Source organism: Rattus norvegicus, chromosome 19 (assembly GCF_021556685.1).
Source record: "Rattus norvegicus strain SHRSP/BbbUtx chromosome 19, alternate assembly SHRSP_T2T, whole genome shotgun sequence".
Classification (NCBI taxonomy): domain Eukaryota; kingdom Metazoa; phylum Chordata; class Mammalia; order Rodentia; family Muridae; genus Rattus; species Rattus norvegicus.
In genome coordinates, this window is record NC_141552.1 from 37,816,780 (window position 1) to 37,838,738 (window position 21,959).

The 21,959-nt window shown below is 44.8% G+C and overlaps 1 protein-coding gene and 1 pseudogene across 1 annotated transcript; one reads left to right on the forward strand and one right to left on the reverse strand.

The window, feature by feature from the left end:
* Positions 1 to 1,562: 1,562 nt before the first annotated feature.
* On the reverse strand, positions 1,563 to 19,895 carry LOC147999387 (uncharacterized). The gene is made up of 6 exons (XM_087596640.1): positions 19,747 to 19,895; positions 4,824 to 4,983; positions 3,501 to 3,644; positions 2,715 to 2,869; positions 1,893 to 1,998; positions 1,563 to 1,769 (listed from the first exon to the last, which is right to left on the reverse strand). Exons 3-5 carry the CDS (start codon positions 3,599 to 3,601, stop codon positions 1,934 to 1,936), a joined length of 321 nt encoding a protein of 106 aa, XP_087452766.1. The 5' UTR covers positions 3,602 to 3,644; positions 4,824 to 4,983; positions 19,747 to 19,895; the 3' UTR covers positions 1,563 to 1,769; positions 1,893 to 1,933.
* Positions 18,894 to 20,164, forward strand: LOC147999388 (DNA-directed RNA polymerase II subunit GRINL1A pseudogene; annotated as a pseudogene).
* The last annotated feature ends 1,795 nt before the right edge of the window (positions 20,165 to 21,959 follow it).

Genomic DNA, 21,959 nt, shown 5'->3' on the forward strand with positions numbered 1-21,959 from the left:
TTCTTCCTCTACAACATACAGTGAGGGGTAGGGTGGAACATAGGGCTTTGAGCATGTTTGGCAAGTACTGTAACACTGAATTAATTCCTAGGGCTGGAACCCTATTAACGTTCTACAAAATTACAGGGCAGGCTGGATGAAGACACTCATCTGACAATGTGGACATCTGAAGACAGGCACTGGACAATGGCTGACAGACTTGTCTGAAGACTGGAAATGAAGGCCCCTCTGACTATGCTGTACTCTAAGGACAGTTTATTCAGGTAAGGGATGACATGAACTATTGCCTCACGTCACAGATGTCAGTAGAAATTATCCAAGGTATTGTAGGCTGCAGGTAGCATTAACAGGACAAATCACACTGTGTTGTGAAGACTTATAAAGTATGCATATGTGTAGCAAGACCTAGGCCTCTCACAGTTTCTAAGATAGTAACTGAGAACCTCCATATAGTAGTAATGTGATAGTGTAGTGTTAATATAGTTCCGACTAGTTTTTATTGTGACACAGATGACTCTTTTTGTGCCATGGTCTGCTTATAATGAATGACTAGAAGACCTAAGCTTGACAATAACCAAAGACTACATTGCTTCTCTAGCTGCTGAGATTTAAAAGCCCTGTTGTGACAGCAACTGTTTTGGACATTCTGGATAATTCCTTCTGTTCTTAACTTTCTGAGTAACATCCACTCTGAGGAAGTTAGTTCAATTTCATAAACTGGAAATCTGTCACCTGGAAAAAATACATTCTCAATATGATCCCAGATTGGCCATGGAAAAAGGGTAGCTTGAACTGTCCCACCTAGGTTCTGGGCCTGCACAGGCCTGCTCTCCAAAGGAAACCTGTGTTCACAGCTGTAGGCTGCATTCACTGTGGATGCTCTTGAGGTTCCTCCCTAAACTGCTTGGTTTAAAATAATTTTCATGCTAACAATCAAAAAACTCATTATGCCAATCTGGCCAACAGGAAGCTAGTTTCTATTCTGTATTTTATCAGATGCGCAAAATACATATGGTCATCATTGACAACAGGTAAACGATCTGCTCTAATATGGAAACTAAGTGATGCTGGAGGATGATCCTGACCCACAATGAGCAGTGGGAACACCAGAGCCCTGTAGGGATGCCTGGCAACCTAACACGTTGAGCACGCACGGCTCAGTAAGTTCCCTGTGAACACACATCTCCTGAGATCTCTCTATTTAATTGGAGGTGATCCTGTCCACCTAGTACAGCACCTCATGTGGAATAACAAAAGCCACCTGCAGGAGCTGTGGTGATGACTCACAGGTTAGAGCATCTGCTGCTCTCTCAGAAGAACCACATGGACCCTAACAATTGAGTAAAGCATGTCAGTGATTACATCATAAAGTGTGTGTCAGAGAAACAGCCACATTATCCACACAAAAGACACACTGGGTACCCCTTGGTGACTTTGAATTCACTTATTAGCCCAGGCTCCATGGAACATGCAGAGATCCATCTCTAGGTGTCAGTTCTAAGTCCACAGGGGGGTGGGCACAGAATCTTTGAGTAAGAATGATGGTCTTAAGACTCAAGAGATAGAATTCAATTTTTATTCATAAGAAATTCATTTTTACAAAGAAAAAGGATGAAAATGAATAAATATAAATATTTTAAAATATTTGAAAAGTGAAAAATAGTAACAAGAACATTTAGGAATATTTAGAAGCACAGATGTATTGCTGTTTCTCCTCTAGCACACATAATGAAAGGTGGTCTCCCAAGTTGTCTCTCAAGTCGTGTTTTCTGAAAAAGAAAGGGAGTAAGACCTCAATCAGTCATGCTGGCTTAGTGATATATAAATTAAGGGTCTTTAAGAAATGACTAATTAACTATGAGGAAGAATATTCATCTAAAATATGTTGTTACCATTCAGGATGTTTGTCATCAGGGACTCCTGAGAAAGCAACTTATTCCTCAGGAAGCTCTCTTACTGGTGTGTGTCCAGTTCCAGCTCTCTTGCACTTTCTGAGACCTGGGTAAGGAAGGCAGTTTTTCAGACACTGATTTGGTGGGGAAATGCAAGCCAGCTGTCAGAATGCTGCCTTCTACCACCTCAGTTCTATTGGACAGTCAACATGGACCTTTTAACTGTTATCATTGTTGCTAACTCTGCGGGAAGGGCAAAATCTCCAGCAACCCTAACAGTAATGTGGGCTGCCAATCTGGGACCCAGACTTATACCAGTGCAAACCAAGAACAGGGCAATGGGAAGAGACCTCATTGGGTTGCAGGAAGAAAGGAGACATCCATATGTCACCAAGGTGAAAGCCAATGACAAGTACTAATTTGACATTTGCACTTGGTTCTTATCCCGGAAAGGTGCTTCATACACAAGACGTCACATGACCACAGAGTGTCATTTGTCAAAGGACCAAGAACTTGTTCAAAACTCTACATAGCATCCAATCTATCACATGGATATGCAATAATGAGGTATGTTATTAATCTGTCACCATTTCTAGACTGCAGCTTCAAAAAGAGCGGCAAATTATACTTGCAAATTAATTCAGTTTCTGAAAAGTGATTAACTTCCCAGATCCTTGTGCATAGGCAGAGCAATGAACAATTCCATTGCATGAGGTGGTTGGCTGGTTGTGGGTGTAAATTAGAAAGGTGGTAGGAGGAAGCAAAGATGTATCAAATTGGCATATTTTATCGGATTAAGCTGACACAGCTGCTTGTTCTTACCAGATGATTCTGGGTCCTGAGGTTCCTGGTCTTTATCATTCTTGTTGCAGTCAACCAAATATTTCTGGATCAGTGCCCATTCAAGCTGTACCTCCTTGCTTTCCTGCTTCAGTGGGAACAACTTCTTCCTACATGTGTTCTCCATCAGGAGCTGGCTGAGCAGGTTGTTGGAAATACAGTCTGCATAGTAAGATCATGCAGTCCCTTTCTCCCATTCCCACGCCCGAGTGCCACTAACTCCACCAGGACCCAGATACCCATGAGACTTAATAGAATTCATTTGGATACATATAAGGCTGCTGCACAAACCACGAAGAGTTAATTCAGGGAAGAATAAATTGTTTGTTTGGCCAAAGCACGAATTAGGGACCACATCTCTCAAAAAGAAAATGGATCTACAGCTATCCATGAAAGCCCAATGCATGGGGGAAACATCAATTAGTAGTGGGCCAACACCCTCAAAGGAGGTCAGTAGAACCAAGAGAAGGTCATGCTAAACATGTGGTCCATGCACTGAGTGTTGTAAAACCTGGTCCAGGTCAGCCTAATAATCTTCTGCTGACTTCAATCAGTACTGTTCTATCTAGAGCCTTCTGTAGATGCCTAGACAATCCTGGGATGAGTAACAGTCTTTTGTGGAACTGAAAACTGAGTCCTAATGACCCTGGCACACTGATGTGTAAACAGCACAAGAGATAGAATCATAGCTGAAGACCGTCCAATCCAGAACAAAGAAAGTCAGAAATGGCCATTCCACAAGTGATAGCCTTTCTGACCAGTACTTACCTAGAGAAGGTAATCTCCTTCTTCTGCTCCTGGATGTTATCATGGATCTCAGTGTTCTCCATCTCTAAGTTGTGCAGAATTGACATGACCTCCTCCTCCATTCTCTCCAGGTCTTCATATAATGGATTTGGCCTGAAGTAGGGCCTGACCCCAAATGATAGAATACAATGAACATCAGCTTTTAGGAATATATGAACTTAGCGTGGGTCCTGTAATACCCCAGTACTGGAAGGACACCTTCTGAATTCTACATATTGGGATCTTCTTCACCTTCAGCAACATGTTTTTCTGCGTCCAGGACACCAGAAGCTCGGCATCCAGATGGAGGGTTCCCTGGCTCCCTTTGTTCAATCAGGAGGAAATCTGCAGTCAAGCCAGTTTAGCTATCAAGAGCCTAAGCCACACCTCTCCATGCTCCCCCAACCCCAACAAACCCAGAATCCTGTGATTTCCTTTTTCATGTTTTGATAACAGACCATATATCAACCCAAAATTATAATCTGCACAAAGAATACAAATACACAGACAAACATGGCCACATAGGCAAAAAATTGTGCTGTTGACAGTGGGGCTCCCAGAACAAAGCATTCACATGACCATGAAAGTGTTACAGGTAAATACTCAGACCAAGACATAGACGCCTAGATTCCAAGTGTGCAGGGAAATATAAACATATAAAAGTTGTCCATATGCATTTGGATGTATGCACACACAGACTCACAGACTGAGACACACCCACAAAAAAGAGAAATGTAAACAGTGTCAGAGAAAGAGAAAGACAAATATGGAAACAGAAAGCACAGTGAGAACCAGGAGAAATGCATGCACCATTGCTGTCTCAGAGTGTAAGACACACAGACAATAACAAACAGGCCTGAGCCTGAGACCTTCTAGTCAAGCATTGAGATGAACAGTGTGGGACCAGGCCCCTCAGGCTGCTGCCTGGATCTTCCAGCACTCAGTCCCCTGCCTAGCAAGTACAGAGACTCACCATAAACTCACTGCAATTACAATCTTGCAAAGCCACCAGCTGTCAAGGGCTTTGCAAATGTACACTGGGAAGTCACTCCCCCTGACTTTATCCCTGAATTCTTCATTCAGAACACAAATCCTGCTTTTCAATAAATGGAAGCAGATGGGTCCATTTTCCATCGCGCTCCTTAGGAAGGGTCAGGTTCTGAATCTTCTCTATATGGGAGATGATGTTTAGCACAGGGTGGTTAGGGAGGCACAGCTTTCTAGAACCCAAAACCTTAATAGGCTAAGATGAAGGTGACCTTGCAGACCCAGGAATGAAACAAGAGAATTTGGAGCGATTCATACCTGTTGTTCTTGGATCTCTCTGTCAGAAACCTCAGGCGATCTCTCAGGTCATTTCTCTCCTTGGTAATGAGCTGCAGCTCTTTAATTAGCCTCTCCTTTTCCTTCTTGGCCTGCTTCTTGCTTAGGTCAGTTTCAGGGGATGATGTTTCTCTCCCAGCGTCTGTAGGTAGAAGAACACAAGTGAACCTGCATGGGGAGAATGCATAGAGTGTACATAGACCACAGTGAGGCCTAAAGAGGAGAATAAGCCTGGAACCCAGTGTCACTGCAAGGAGTTTGGTCTTTGCTTAAGAGGCCTCCTCAGGGGATCTCAGTTCTCCCACTACTCTATAGAGACCAAGAGATGTAAGCAGCCAGGTGTTCCCTATGCCGGACATCACGTGCTTCCATGGACCACGGAGATGGCTTCTCCAGGAATATTATCAACTGAACAGGGTACAACTTGGTTTCAGGACCCTCACCCCTGTGGTTTCAGAACTCAGATGATAAATTCACCATCCACAAAATTTGAGTGATTGCAGACACTCAGATGTCCGACCCTGATACTCAAAGCCAACAACATTGGATTTAAAATGCATTTCCAGGGAAGACATGGTCAACAGACTTATCAATTCCCCTATATGAAATAACAAATGCCCAGAAGTGCCAATAGGTTACAGGCTGAATCTTGGTCTACACGTTCCAAATAGTTTTGGGATTTTAGAAAAATGTGTGTAACACACACCCTCTAATATATAAAGCTAACGATGACCCTGCCAGTTAGAAGAAATCAGCGGAGGTCTAAGAACATAAGGTTATTGCCTGGAGCAAAATTCTCTCCCTGTTCCTACTGTCATTGCTGCCCTGTCTAAACTCAGAAAAGGTGGACCCTCCATGACTCCTGATGGTGTTATTATATCAATGTAACATAACAAATGAACTGAAAAGTAAAGACCAGAAGTTCACAGTATAATAGCATTGGCCTTACCATATCCTCCCTGTGGGGATGGGGAAACTAAAATTCTGAAATCCTTGACTTTCAGGAATTGTGATATTCATGGAAATTCAATTCCTATTCAGATGCTCCAGTTGTTGTGGCCCATTGCTAGAAAGGTCAGCTTAAACCTACAGTCACCCTGACAGGAAGCTCAAAATACACTGCCCAGAACTTACTCCACATTCCCCAGAAGTGCTGTCTTTGTCCATCATTACTTTGAGACGAAAGGCTAGCCTCCCTCACTCTAGTCTCTCCACAATCGACGTTCCCCCTCCCAAAATGCTTGCGAAGACCGGAAAACATGTCTTAGCTTGTAACCCCCAGACTCAGACTGAGAGAAACTAGGGCACTGGTTGTCACTACAACACTGGTGACATCACAGAGGATGCCAGAACTCTCTAGGAGACAATAGAATGTCCAAGAAGGGACAGCAGATGTCATGGGGAGCAGACTTTGCCTCCCTGCTAATGTTCTCCCTGTACTGAGCATAAGCAGAGGTGCCCTTTCCAGGAGCCTTTCCTGGGGCAGAGCCACTGAGCATCTCCTGCTTCCAAAGCCAAATTTTCCTCAAGGCTTGATTATAAAAACCTTAGTAATTCCTATGTATCTAAATGAATGTTTCCTTCCATATCTTGCCCCAAAATGTCTCATCCTAACTCAAATTGTCCTCATTCACCAATGTTAGCCATTAAAACTTCCTGAGATTTCACACCAGCTTGAATATGCAGTCAAAAGTTCTCCTGTCTCATTATGTACAGGTGCTTTATATCACATCAAGAAATAGTCTGCATGGTAGGTTACAACATGGGTGTGTGTTAGGGGAACACTCATGAAGTCATGTGCTTAGCAATTGACAATTGCCAGAAAATTCCTTAAGGGAAAGAGTTGAAGTCTTTATGGTGCTGGGAACAGTGTGGAGACCAGTTGGGAGAGGAACGTGCAATATTGGAGCCACCAATGAAGGGAACCTCATGCTGTTTGTGGGGTTCTCCTCTCTGCACCAATGTCGCCAAAGGTGCACTGCTCCCAGGCCTGTGTAAGATATACCATGAGCTTCTATCAGAAAAATAAAATAGTCAAGAGATATAGGGGGTGTACATAAACGTCTAAAATGAGGGTATAGACATCATTAAGTTGATAGAGCAAGGTCCCAGAACCTGAACTCTGGGAAATGGCCACCCCACCAAACACAAAAGCATCTATCATAGTAAAAAAATGAATACATTAACATTAATAAACTAGATAAAATAAGAGAAATTATGGGATCCATCAGATAAGAATTACAGTCACAATGTTCAGTCCATTTGTATTTGAGAAAATTGGAGATGGTACTTCGTTCTCTAAATTATATTAGTCTAAAATTTTGTACCTAAATCACTTTCTATCACTTTTTAAGCTTTTATATCCTCTATCTATCATAACTTGCATTTCTTAGCCATAATACATCCTCTGAGACCAAAAGTACTATTGTTAATTCTAAATAATTTAAGGGTTTATGTCTTTCATTTTATAATCTTACACCTCTCTTGTGGATATATGATCTTTTTTTTTCTTTTTCTTTTTGCAGCTTGCACCAGAAGAATATTTTTGCTCTGATTTAGAGAAGGATGCAATGGTGGAGTACAGACCTGAGGGGAGGGCAGATGAATGGAGTTGAGCTGCATGATGTGAGGTTCACAGACAATAAGAAGTTAAAAAAAATAAGAAATGAGCACAGTGGGGATGAAGCAGTGAATGCTTGGCATAGGGAGGTTTGGCAGTGGACTGGGCATTTTAGGGGGTGGGGTGGGATTGGGATGGGTTCTGGAGTAGTAAGGATGGTGTCTGTTCTTATCTTTTAGGGAAACTCCTCCGTCTTCTCCCATCCCTCCTCCACCTCTACCTCCACCTCCAACCGCCATAACTGCCTCCTACCACAGCAGCAGCTTCTGGGCATCGGCCTCTTTCTGCTCAAGCTCTTCTATGTGCTCAGGGGTGGTCCATGCTTTTAAAAGTCCCAGGCAGTGGTCAGACCACGCACACTCTCCTGGGATCCCCATCCTCTCTCAGGACTTATGGTGCCAGAGCGGTTGTCGCAGGCGTTCTGATGCTGCTGTGGACTGTCCATCGAGCCCTGCTTTCTGGGCCTCCCAAGTTCACCCTGTTCCTGTCCAGGTTCCTGGCTGTCACATTCCTGCACGATGGTGAGCAAGTTTTCTTTACTGATTCTCATAACAAAAAAAGGTTAAGACTAAAGTATGTAATCTTCAACCCCATCCGAGATCTGAGAAGGAGAAATGTTGCCTGAAGAAAAGGAAATTCAGAGCAAACAGCTTCCAAATCTAAAGAAATGACAAAAATTGTTGGCTACCCTGACAGACAGTCAGCAAATATTCCTGTGTCACTGTGGCATCCACCTTCAACTCAGTGGGCCAGGAGCTCTGACAATAATCCTTTGAAGCAGGTCACTTGAAGGACTATCCTATTTTTTTTCCAAAAACTGGGACAACAGACTTCCCCATGATCAACTTCTCCAACGTCTGGGCAGCTTTCTGGCAGCAGTAGAGGTAAGTGGGTAGTATTTCACCCAATGGCCACTTTGCCACATTTGAAGGAAACTCCAGGTAGGGTTCTTTAGAGCCCATCATCTTCTTCAGAATAGATTGGGGACACTGCTAGGAGTTGATGTCTCTCCCACTGTGAAAAGCCTTTAACTACTAGGACATCTGAAATGGCAGATTCTTCAGATCTCTAAAGAATTTGAGAACCACCTTTGTATGTAATGTCTATCTCAGTGGACAAATGTGACTTTTTCCCCAAGGGATTTACTTCCTGCTTAACTTTAAAAACATACACAGGAAGTTAAATAAAGCTTATTTCTGTACCTAACTAAAGCAGTATCTAACATGACTGGAAGACTGATTATTTACAGTTGGAAAGTACTAGCTTGAATTCCTTAATTATCCATGGCAGTGTGCAGTAGTAATTTTATAGAATTAGAATTTTACACCACATTATGAATAAGTTGCATATGCTTATATCTTAAAAATGAATTGAATCATTTATGCAAGTACAATTTTAAATTCTGTCATCATTCAAAAATCCATGCCATCCTAAAATATTTGAAAAATTAGTGTGTGGTATAGAATCGCCATGGCACAGACATTTAAAGCAAGAGTTGTTTGTTCACTATAAACATGGACTTAATTATGGTATGGCTCACGTACCTCACACCTTTATTGCAAAGGTAAAAAGTGCATTAAGGTCCAGAGCAGATCAAAGCACAACTTGAAAGGAAATGAAGATAACTAAGGCAATGGAAAGTCTTTGAATTGAAGGATTTTTAAGAAAGTGTGCAGAGGGAGGTACAATGCTCTTCTTCTGGGGGAACAGTGAATTAGGAACAGTTGGAAGCTTTACTTAAATACAGCATCTGATTCCTGCGACTTCATTGGTAACAATAAGGTGTGGAATTTTGTGTTGTAAAATAACACATTGGCTCTGCAGCTTTTGGCAAGAACCATCGACAGAGAGATCCCACCAGCTGGGAACAACCTGAAAAGAAATCAGGTTTTCTTAAGTCACCTGAGATTTCCTCAAGGAGAGAGGAATGAATGGGTAGCACCATAATAGAAGGCTTTAGGATCTCATATAGTGCTATTCTAGATGCCTTGAAAATAGAAGCAGAAAATGAAAATCTAAATGACTTCACAAGAATTAGCTCAATTATGATTATGACTATTTCATATTAGTATTTTATACTTGATTCATTTTTAAAAGTTTTAAAAATAAGAGCCTTCTGTTTTAATGCGAGGTGGTCTCAGAATCACAAAATGCTTACAACACCTGTCTGGCGCCTGGCATCTAACATGATTGGGCTAGAGATTCTACTTTTGAATGCGTCACCATCCACAGCTTCCATTTAATCAGCAGGTGTCCAGGCCAGGCAGACACTGAGCAGGTTGTATGTTCTGTTAATCTCCACAACAACCCAATTCAGCAGAAACACCTCCATTTTACAGGTGAAGAAACCACAGCTCAAAGCAAATGAGTGTCAGGGTCCCCTCAGTCTCACTGTCTGTCACTTAGACCCACATCCTTCTCTGTAAAGGGAAGCCATGGGCCTGATGTGGGCTGTGCAAGCTCACTCTGCTGAGATGATCAATGCTATTCTTGACCCTGGGAGAATTTAAGACAAGGTGAGCCCCCAGACTCCTGGAATAGATTCTGCCTCTGGGTTCTAGGCTGGGACACAGTATCCCTTGCCATGGGTCTCTACTCAGCTGAGGAGTCTGCTCCCATGTGTCAGCTTCTATGGCAGTGGTTCTCAACACTCCTAGTGCTGCAAAACTTTAATACAGCTCTTCATGCTGAGGTGACCCCCACCATAAAATTATTTCATTGCTACTTTATAACTGATATTGCTACTCTTATAAGTCATAATATGCAAGGTATCCGATATCAAAGTATCTGCTACATAATTTCTGTGAATTGGTCATGACCCACAGGTTGAGAAACATTGCCCTGTAAAAATTTTTTTAATGGAAAAGCCTTCATCTCTGAAGGACCTGGAGCAGTTGTAAGACCACAGACACCCTGAAGTAGTGACAAGTTTTAGCCGGCTCAAAACCTGCTTACCTTAATGACAAAAGAGATTGCTGGCTAAAGGCACAATCTGAAATCACTGTCCTCAGGACATTTCTTGCCTCAGTTTTCCCCCATTACAATGTCTATCACCTTGTACTTATCTGTCCAGGAAGCCAGTCCCTGTAGTCTCTAATACAGACAGAATGTTAAAGGCAAGAATGCTTTCCCTCTGTTGGCCCACAGTCACTTCTACAGAAGTAAGTTCCAATACCCCGTAGGTAAATGTGTGTCTCTCACATAATGTGTGAAACTTGAAATGGCATCCTTTTGAGTTGACAAAAACCTACACTCACATCAGATTTACAACTGACCAACAATTATTTTCATGAGAACACAGAGGCTGGCCAGGCCTGCAGAGTCAGATCCCCTCCCTGCCTGGAATCATCCCACCTACAGCAGACTTCAGCTTCACCTATCAGCTGTTATCAGAAAAATGTCACCTTAAGATTCTGAAGCCCACATCTGCACAACCTCTGAAGTTGTTCAATGGCTGATATGGGGGTTTGTTCCAGGTTAATATCATTCTGGCCTCTTCTCTCCCCTGGACTGCCCTCTCTTCTCTCAGGTCTGTTGGTCTTGGAAGGACCTGGGTTCAACTCAAGGCCTGAGGGGTGGGGAGGACCTTTTGATGTGGGAATCAGCATGGATCAAGGATGTATCCCCACTCTGACTGGGCACGTAAGCTCCAGGAAATCTTCTCCAGACACACATCTGGGTCATGTGTGAGCCAACAACTGTTTAAAAGGGAGAGCTCCTTGCTTTCTCCTGGAAGAAGCACTCGGGGGGTGACTGTCACTTCTGAACCTTCTGTTCTCTGTCACTTCTCAGAAGGGGCACTTTGCTCTAACTCCTCCTTGGGACCCACCCAGCATTGTGTCTGGAGGATCCTATGGTGTTGCAGCTCTGAGCTGGGTCAGAGAGCTAGCACACTGACAGGGAGAGGCCTGTTTTCACAGCTGATCTAGATCTGAGGAACAGGTGCTTTTAAAGAAGCATTTGAAACTATCTCCTGCAGGAGAGTTAACTCTGCAGGGAAAATTATACAGGACAGGGAAAAGTGGCTTCCCAACTTCTATGGGATGAGTGAACCAGGGAGGGCACAGGATGGTTGGGGAGGTCATGAAAGGCCTGCATCTCTCTGAAAATCTTCCAGAAACCCTACATCCCACCACTATCCTAGGCTCACACATGAGTTTCAGCAAAGTCTGCCACCTACTGGGGTCCCTGCAAGCTAAACCTGGAGTGGAGAACTGGGGAAAACACTTCAGGGAAGGGGGAGACACAAGTCCCCAGGACCAGGCCTGTCATCTGTTCCTTTGGCTCTGACTACCAGGTGTCCCCTAGTGCAGGGCTTGGTGAGCCCAGATCTCAAAAGTCTTTGGCCAAAGATGTTAGGGCAGGGTAGGGCAGGGCACAAGGCAGGGCTGCGCCCGGGCAGGCACAGGGCAGGACAGGGCACCAGGGCAGGGCAGGGCACAGGACAGGGCACAGGGCAAGGCAGGGCAGGGCAGGCCACAGGGCAGGGCACAAGGCAGGGAACAGGGCACAGGGCACAGGGCAGGGCAGGGCAGAGCATGGCAGGACTCAGGGCAAGGCACGGCACAGGGCGGGTCACAGGGCAGGGCACAGGGCCAGGCACAGGGCAAAGGGCACAGGGGGTGGGCAGGGCATGGCAGGGCATGGAGCATGGCAGGGCCCGGAAGGGCAGGGCACAAGGCAGAGCACAGGGCAGGGCAGGGCACAGGTCAATGAACAGGGCAGGGATATGCAGAGGGCAGGCACAGGGCAGGCACAGGGCAGGCCAGGGCTCAGGACAGGGCACAGGGCAGGGCACAGGGCAGGACACAGGGCAAGGCATAGGGCAGGGCAGGGCACATGCTAGGGCAGGGCACATGGTAGGGCATTGTATAGGGCAGGGCACAGGGCACAGGGCAGGGCAGGGCAGGGCAGGGCACAGCAGGACTCAGGGCAAGGCACGGCACCTGAAAGGTGAAGAAAGTTAAGAAGGGCACTCACTGACTTGGATACAGAAAGGAGTTCCCTGTACACAGTGTGCTTGAACTGAGGGCCTTGCACAAGATCAGCAGGGGCACCACCACTGAGACACCCCCATTCCCTCATTGGAGATTCTAGGCAAGGGCTCTCTTCTTGATCCACGCCTCCAGCTCTCCTGACATCTACATGAATTATAACTGCTAATGCAGTGTAAATGACAGCTGCGCTGAAGGAATCATGAGAATAACAACTGTAAACGTTCCACCATGAATACAATTTGTGGAAAGAGGTTATTGGCAGCCAACAGGAGGGCTCTACAGTTAAAGGGGCTTGCTGTCAAGTCTGATGAGCTTGACTCAATCCCCAGGACCCACGTGGTAAAAAGGAGAGAACCAAGAGTCAAGCTGTTCTCTGGCTTCCACTCCTGGGCTTACATGTATGTGTGTATGTGTGTATGCATGTATGTGTGTATGTGTGTATGTGTGTATGTGTGTATATATATGTGTGTGTATGTGTGTATGCATGTATGTGTGTATATATGTGTATGTGTGTGTGCACATGAATGTGTATATACATGTGTTTGCATGTGTTTGCATGTATTCGTATTTGTGTATATGTACGAATATATGTGTGTGTATGCATGTATGGACACACAAACACGCACAATGTTAAAACATAAAAAGCTCCTTGGACAGTCTATGATACATGGATAAGTGGTGACCATACGGGGGAAACACGTATCCATGTAAGCACACCTGTTCACATGCGCTGAGCAATGCCCAGCCTGGTCTTGAGCTCACTACCTGCCCAACGATGAATTTCTGCCCACCTGGTCTTCTCAGAGCCAGGCGACGATTGTTCCTGCCATTCCAGTTCTGTTCCCGTTTCTCATGCCACAAACCTTCTAGCTTGAATCTCACCTACTGACGCAGGAACCTAACAGCCTCCAACCCAGTGAAGTAAGTAAACTTCTTCCTGACATCCTCAGGCTTGGTGTCCCCCATGAGTCACAGGGAGGAAGGATGGCATGCACCAAGGAGAAGGGCCATGGGCAAGGAAGACAAGAAACATAAGTCAGTCATCACTGACACCAGCAAAGTGTGTGCTTTAGAGATGGCTCTGCTCACTCTTGTCCCAGTGGCAGGACTTAAGAGTGATGCATACCTGTCACCCAGCACTCAGAGAAGTCTGAGGCACAAGAACCAGGAGTTCATGGCCATCTTAACTAATGGTGAGATCAAAGCCAGCCTGGGCTGCATGAGACTCAGTCTCAAAGCAGGCAAGGAGAAACTTTCTATATTTGAGCAAGGAAGCTGGAATCCTCCTGGATTCTAAACTTTCGATGCAATACAGAAAGATGCTAGGGCTAGTGTGGGAGAAAGTAGGAGACAGAGAAGCCAGGTTAACCCTCACTAATCTCCTCATGCTGTGTGAGCAATGAGGAGAAGGTGCCCTATACACTGTGGACAGGATGGTCTCTCAGACGGTTCAGAAAGCAATGGCGGCCTCCAGCAATTCTCCACTTGGGTGTGATTTGAGTCTTATACATGTGTGTTTACAAGCCAAAACATAAAATCCATAGGTGACTGTGTAAATTCAACATGGCACAGCCATGTGCTGGAATATTATTCAGCCTTACATAGGAATGGGATTCTGACCCTTGAACAGGAATGAGAATGGTAGCCATTCTCCTAAGTCAGACCTCCAGGCAGTGCAAAGACAAACTAACACTGTATGACACCACTGACTGAGGGCTGGAGTGTCACCAGTTATATAAAGACAGAAAGCAGGAAGGTTTACAGAGCCCCAGGGGTGACATGGAGTGGGGAGGTTGGAGGGTAGGTGTGTAAGTGGGACTGAGGCTCAGAGGAATCAGACATGGCTGCAGAATATGCATGTGGCTGCCTCCCATACCTGTGAGTCCTGCCTCCTCAGAAAGGCAAATACAGCAAAAGAAATGAACAGAGGGGACAGGCTCTGACCTGTAGACACACACAAATGACGTGACAGAATGTGCACACTGATGCCTTGCTGCAGGAGCAGTTGAGCATCCAGAAGGGTTGAAAGAGGCTGGAAGGGCTGAGCATGGCACTGAGTTCAAGGACATAGCTTTAGGTCCTGGGGAACTTATGGTGCCCAGGCCCCATCCTGCTGATACTGAGGGACACAGCTGACATTCAGGGTGATGGCTGGGCTGGGCTGGGGAATAGGTGTCCACTCTCACCTGCCTCAGCTTGAAGGTGTGCTGGGTGAAGTAGGACTGCAACTGCTTGTTGGTGTAGTTGATGCAAATCTGCTCGAAGCTATTCTGTTCAAAGTCCTCAAATCTGAATATGGCCAAGACACCAATAGGCAAGCACTGGGAGACAAGGTTTGGTTATAGGCAGGGTCTCCTGGGAAGACTAGCCCTCCTGAGAGGGGTTGCAGAAGAGGGGGTGTGTTTTCCTAACCTGTTTGGTACCCAGTGCTTTTTTGCCAAGGGTTCCTTTGTTACTTCTTGATGGAACCAGGCCTGCACATATCCAGTAAGCATTGGGGTGGAACCTAGGCTTGGTGCCCACATGCTGGCATGGCTGAGGGTGAAGCCTAGCCTATCACACTTCCAGACACCGAGTGCAGATGCCTGGGTTCCTATAGAATGGCGGTTCTTACCCTTCCTAACACTGTGACTCTTTATTTCAGTTCCTCATGTCGTTGTCATCCCAACATAAACTTATTGGAGAGCTACTTCATGAGTGTGACTTTGTTACTGTGAGGAACTGTAATGTAAATGTCTGGTGTGCAGGAGCTATGATGCAGAACCCACAGATTGAGAGCAGCTGCTGTAGAGGATCAGAGTCCTCTGCCAGCCCTGGTGTTTGCAGAGATCCCCTGGGTTCCTAGTCTCCATGGCTTTTCCCAAGGACAGGGTTTATTCTTGGCCGTCTCAGGGCCCGGGCCCTCACAGAAACAGCCTCTTCCATGTCCTTCTTGTTGAGGAGGGTGTGGTTGGTCCTCAGCACAGTCCAGTCAAACAGGGCGCTGTATAGACACTTGGCCAGGGAGTCTCCTGCAGTTATGGCCTCTGGACAGAGGGGTTTCTTACCTGGGGTGGGGCAACCATGTCAGGTACAGGCAGTGATGCTCAGAGTCAAGACCTCGTTTTGTCTTATTTTCATAGACAAAGTTGCCCAGGCTGGCCTCGAACTTGCCGTGTAGCCAAGGATATTAAACAACTGATCCTACTGCCTCTACCCCCCATGGGCTGGGATTGCAGATGAATGTCACCACAGCTGGCTTGTCACAGATGCTATAGGGCTCTAAGTCAGGGGCCTCATGTTCAGGTGTGGTATGACTGTGCCATCCCCACATCTCAACCAGGGTTTTCACCTTTCTCCTGCTGAAGTCTGCTTAATCCTACCCTGGCCCCAGGACACAGCAGCTGTGGGAGAATCAAAGCCTGGGGCTTCAGCACAGCATGGGTACACAGCATGGCATGCAGCCTACACGGCTGTGAAAAAACCAAGGAAGTGCTTCTCAGCTCACCCCCTGCAGGAGTGTCTAGTCCATCTTTCTCCCCATGGACGCAGATATCTGCTTCCAACTGCCAGACATGTCCCTCTGGTTTTGACTTTCCTGGATGCCATGGCAATGCTACCATACAGAATGCTGCCTCTACTGGGAACACTCGATTACACAACCTCTCTGGGGGATATCTGAGCCAATCTGGGGATTGGGTGCACTGCAGAGAGGTCAAGTCATGTCCTGAAGTAACTTGTCCCACAAAGGCTCACTGTTCAGGGACTTGGCTGGAAAAGTAAGCTTATTCCCCTGGGCAGGGTCCCCATAGGGAATGTCCCACACCCTGCTATCAGGTCTATTCCTGGTGCCATCCAAATTCAATTTGCAAGCCCCAATGCTCTGGAAGTGTCAAGAGCTAACAGGAATGTACCAGGAAGTGCACACCACAGCAAAGGGAGAGGATGGCACAGAGACTTATGCTATGGGTTAAGGGGCACGGGAAGGCCACCTACAGCACAGGGGTCAGTCACCTCTTTCACAAACAAGGCAAATTGTCAATGCTCTCAGCATGGGAGCCTGAGGGGCTTGGTGGCTCCTAAGCCCTGCAGCTGCAGCCAGAAGCAGCAGTGAACAGGATGTAAATGCTGAGTATGGCGATGTCAATAAAACTTTATTTACAAAACCAAATCGGTGGTGGTGGTGGTGGTGGTGGTGGTGGCGGCAGACTGGTTCATTTCAAAGCAAGCTGGAGTAGCATGGCCACTGAGCATCAGGAAACACAGAGAGGAATGTGACCCGACCCAGGGCTCCCAACACACTAGACATTGACCTTTGACACCGGAACGGGGTCCCTGAAGGCAAGTCAGGACAGTCAGATAAGGTAAGTATATTTTATTACAAGGAAATGGGACAAGATAAATCTTCTCTTCATCTCGCTATGCTTAAGCATCTTTTAAAAGTGCAGGGAAGTCATGTCTCTCAGTCTGGTTTAGAAAAGTGTTTAGAGACAGCAAGAGAGTACACTCCATGGTTCCCTGACAAGGGTTCCAGGGATTCTGGTATCTGGGTCAAAGTGAAAGCTAAGGTGGAAAAGGCTGTCAGGCAGGGCAAAAAGATTCCAATTCCTGGTCTCTTTGGGCTGTTATTTTTACTGTGTTCAAGGCCATGAATGCAGACAGGGTAATAATGAATATAGAACAAGAAGCTACAGCTTCATTAAGACGAAAGCGAAAGTAAAAGTTTTGCTGTCTGCACCACTGCCTGAAGCAGTTTTTTCTAAGTCGTTTCCCGAGGATGACATATTAAGGATTAGATTCAGAGGACGACAATGATGAATTCACCTGCTTTTTCTTTTCCTATAATTAGGCCAGCATCAGTTCAAGGTGTGGCCCAACCGACTTAGTGTAAAGGATGATACCAGTTGGTTGAAAAAGGTAGTAGTGGGTTGGGGATTTAGCTCAGTGGTAGAGCGCTTGCTAGGGTTCGGTCCCCAGCTCCGGAAAAAAAAAAAAGAAAGAAAGAAAAAGTTAGTAGCTTTCTATGAACAATACATTAATTTTTTATGTATACTAAAATTAACGTTGGAAAGAACAGTGGTAGGAAAGGAAGCTGGAGGACAAATGCTGAAAATGCTTGCTTTTGAAAATGCTAATAAAGAGTACAGGAGAGCATTATTACCTATAAAGGAGACTGGGGATATCAATGCTTATACGATGGCATGCAAGGATATCTTTCCTGAAAATGGAAAGATGCAAATTTGTACCCTGGATTGACCCAGATAGAGTTATTAAATTATATGTTTAAATACTCTTGAATATCCTACAGGCACTTTTGCTCAGGATGAGTTGCCTTTAGAATGGATATATATTAAATATAACTTTAACAAAACATTAACAACTTATGAGGAACAAAGTTCTTTAATTATTGAGCAAGGCATACAAAGACCTGTTACACTGTGGGGATATGATTGTGCTGCTATTGTTTTCCCATTAAGCAAAAATAAAGTGGAATATTTAATGCAGACGTCTGAGGTTTTTCAATTAACCATGATTTCTTACCCTGGAAATATTGAATTTCATTTTCCCCATAGTAAATTCTGGGATTGCTTTAGAAAACAAAAAAAATTTTTGATAAATACACTAATTTCTGTTGATCCATTACCATCTGCTGTTACTGTGTTTACAGATGGCTCTAAGACCAAGCGGCTTATTGGACCAAAGATAAATTTTGGGGACAAGAATCTTCTTTTGGGTCAGTACAACAAAATGAAGTATTAGCGGTAATTAATGTATTGCCGGATTTTACTCATGATGTAAAAATATTATAGCCGAGTCAGCTTATGTTGTAGGAGTAGTACAGAATATTGCAACTGCTGTTGTTTCTACATCTAAGCCTATATTAAATGTTATTCTCACATATTAAAGGACTATTGTTATTCTGAAACTCTAGAATATTTATTACACATATTAGATCACATTCAAGATTGCCACCATCTTTAACACATGGCAATCATATGGTAGATCAATTAGTGGCATTTGCTACCCCAGAAGAAAACAGTCATAATCATGCCAATACAGGATATTTGCATATTAAATATAAGGTTCTCTATTCTGAAGCCAAACAAATTATTGCTAATTGTCCTATTTGTAAGCCTTCACTTATAAAATGTATTCCATCTGAAATTAATCCCAGAAGGATGCAACCTAATACATCGTGGCAGATGGATGGAACCCATATTTCTGAGTTTGGTCGCCTTTCCTAGATACATGTAAGCATAGATAATTTTTCAAAATTTGTATGGGCTACACCATTGCCAGGAGTACGCACTGCTCATGTTATACAGCATCTATTGGAAACTTCTGCTGTTATGGGACCGCCTTCTAAAATTAAAACTGATAATGGACCAACATATATTTCTTATCAATTTAAACAATTTTGTCGGCTCTTCCAGGAAAATGGCGACTCCTGCACGTGCTCCAGAGTTGCTGCCTTCCAAGGAGCCTGAGACCTCCATGGGCCCGGCTGGGGAACCCTGCCTGTGGGGCCACCCTCAGCCCATGCATAATGTGCTCCCTGCCCCTCGGCTTCGTGCCCCCAGTTCCTGAAAACTTGGGGCGGCAGAGATTGGCAGAGCTGCAGGAGAGGTTGAGGCACCAGGAGAGACTTTTGCGCAAAGAAAAATTCATTTGCAAATTGCCCGACAAAGGTAAACAGATCTCAGACACCACTGCCAAACTGAAAGCTGCCATTTCAGAAAGCGAAGAGGTCAGAGGGAGAACTGAACTATTTCATCCTGTTAGTGTTGATTGTAAGCTAAGGCATAAAGCAACCACAAGAGTTGATACCGACATAGACAAGGCCCAGAATTCTGACCTGATGCTTGATACTTCATCATTAGTTCGTCAGTAGACATTGAATCATCTAAAACAACCTCAGAAATACAGGGGCCTACACAGCTCACCCACAGAGGCAATGAAGAGACTTTGGAGACTGGCTGCACAGTGAATACCAGCCTGTCTGTCCGCATCACAGCCCAGGCTCCCTCATCTGAAGTTAATGAACATCTCCCCCAGCATTCAAGTCAAGCGGAAGAGGTTTCCAGCAGCGTCGACAGTCTGTTTATCACTAAATTGCAAAAGATCACAACTGCAGACCAGACTGAACCCTCAGAAGAAAACACTAGCACTGAGAACTTTCCAGAACTGCAGAGTGAGACTCCTAAGAAGCCTCATTACATAAAAGTGCTAGAAATGCGAGCTAGAAACCCAGTGCCTCCTCTTCATAAGATTAAGACCAATGTGTTACCCACACAACAGAGTGACTCACCAAGTCATTGTCAGAGGGGTCAGTCTCCTGCCTCCTCAGAAGAGCAGCGACGCAGGGCTAGGCAGCATCTTGATGATGTCACAGCAGCTCGCCTTCTTCCGCTCCACCACCTGCCTGCACAGCTGCTCTCCATAGAAGAGTCCCTGGCTCTGCAGAAAGAGCAGAAGCAGAATTATGAGGAGATGCGGGCAAAGCTCGCAGCACAGAAACTAGCCGAGTGACTGAATATTACAATGCAGAGCTACAATCCAGAAGGGGAGTCTTCAGGGAGATACCGAGAAGTGAGGGATGAAGATGATGCCCAGTCCTCGGATGAATGCTGAAAATGAGCGCTGGGAGATCCCGGGAGTTGACTGTTGAGCTTACATTGTCTCATCGAACTTCCTAACAAGTACCAAGACAGTGTCAGACCTTGTTGAGGGACAGCAGATTTTTAAGTTACACAAAGGTAGCTACAAAATAAGAACCCAGTTTGTCTTTCAGAAGATGATCTTCACATGCTTGAACAGTTCAATATTTGAACATTGGGTTTGGCCGTATTGTGTTACAGTTTTGCAGTATATTGTGCATTGGTCTGATATTTTTAGTGTGAATAGAACACACGTTTTCTTTAAGATATCTGCTTTTTCCTTCTTTGTATTCTTATCAGATAGCACTGCTTACACCCCTTCTGGTGAAATACTTTGTTATCCCAGGCACCTAAAGTGAATTAGGAAGGCCTGGTCCCCTCACTCGAGAAATGAGGGGAGCAGTCTAAAGAATGGTACTCATGCTTTCATGAACACGTTCCTGAGACGCTGGATGTGAAATGCCGCACACAACACTCGGGAACCACAACCACTGTGTCTGCTGCTCTGTCCTCTCTTGGGGCGACTGCTGTCACCTGTGATGAGGTTAAGGAGCACTTGGAAGAAGTGCTGGGTGGGGAGGGTCTTCTGAGCTGGTGTGGGGAGCTGCTCCTGGCTGCCCTAGGCTTGAACTCATTGCCATCTGGGATGATAGGTCCCTGTACAGGACACTCGTGCTTGGTAACGAAACCGGTGGTTTTCTAAGAGTTACAGTTGAATTGTCAGTATATTGCATTTTCCCTCGTTAAACCCACAGAGGTGTTTACAGGCTGCAGAAACCTCAGTCCTGTATGTGCACATTTGTGCTGTTTAAAATGATTATATGATCATTTTCAGCAAAGATAACAATGTTGTCAAAAAGCCTTTGTCTATTATGTGGAACTTGTAAAGGAGAAATAAAATACCAATCAGAGCAAAAAAAAAAACCATTTTGTCAATGATATCATATTGTACATATTACTGGTATAGAATACCATCCACAAGGACAAGCTTTTGTTGAAAGAGTTCACCATACCCTGAAATGACAAATTATAAAATTAAAAAGGAGGAAAAGAGATGACCTTACACAGCCTGAATGGAGTTGGCATACCAGTCCCAGAGTAATATTGGCATAAGCATTATTTTTTATTGATCTTCTTAATTTACCACAAGGTGAAGTTATATGCAGAGCAGATAGACTATTGGACTTCTCCCTGAAGGCATGGAACAGACAATATGGATAAAAATTGCCCGAGATGCTGAGTGACAGGAAGGGACCTTACTGTATGTAGGGGAGAGAATTTTGTCTCCTTACAGGATGGGGGACAATTCTGGTTACCCGGGAGACGGATCCAAGCACAGAATGATAAGAACCGCTCCCTACACTCAGAGGAATCCAGTTAAACCAGCTACATTTTCTCCTGATGGATGTTCTCCGGAGATGAAGGAGGTGTCCTCCATTACTGAGGCCCTGGCTTCTCTTTGTGTCGCCAAACGACAACGGAGAAGGATCGATGCAGTGACAACCCCATTACCTAGGTGAAGCGATTAAGCACTGAAAGGAAAACTATGTTGTCTCCTACAGGAAAGTCCTTTACTGCTGAGCACGTATTTTTAGCAGTGTGTGCTTTACTCACGGTTTCTTCTGTTGCGGCCAATGCGAGTTATCAGGCTTATATTCCTTATCCACCTTTATTTGAACCTGCTACTTGGCGGGGAAACAGATGTGGTTTTATACACCACCCCAAGCATTTTATCATCTCTTTGGAATAATTTGACCTTTTGAATAGACGTGATGGAGCTTTGTATAATTTTCCTTATGCTGGATTAAAGATGCCTTTGTGTTTAGGAAAGAGACCAGGCCTACAAATGGGTTATTAAAATTGG

Excerpts from the sequence above, each read along its gene's own strand:
- LOC147999387 (XM_087596640.1), bottom strand. The coding sequence starts at position 3,601 with ATGGAGGAGGAGGTCATGTCAATTCTGCACAACTTAGAGATGGAGAAC. Across the intron at positions 2,870-3,500 it reads AAGGAGATTACCTTCTCTAG|CCAGCTCCTGATGGAGAACA; the intron begins GTAAGTACTGGT and ends CAACCTGCTCAG. Across the intron at positions 1,999-2,714 it reads TCAGGACCCAGAATCATCTG|GTCTCAGAAAGTGCAAGAGA; the intron begins GTAAGAACAAGC and ends TTCCTTACCCAG.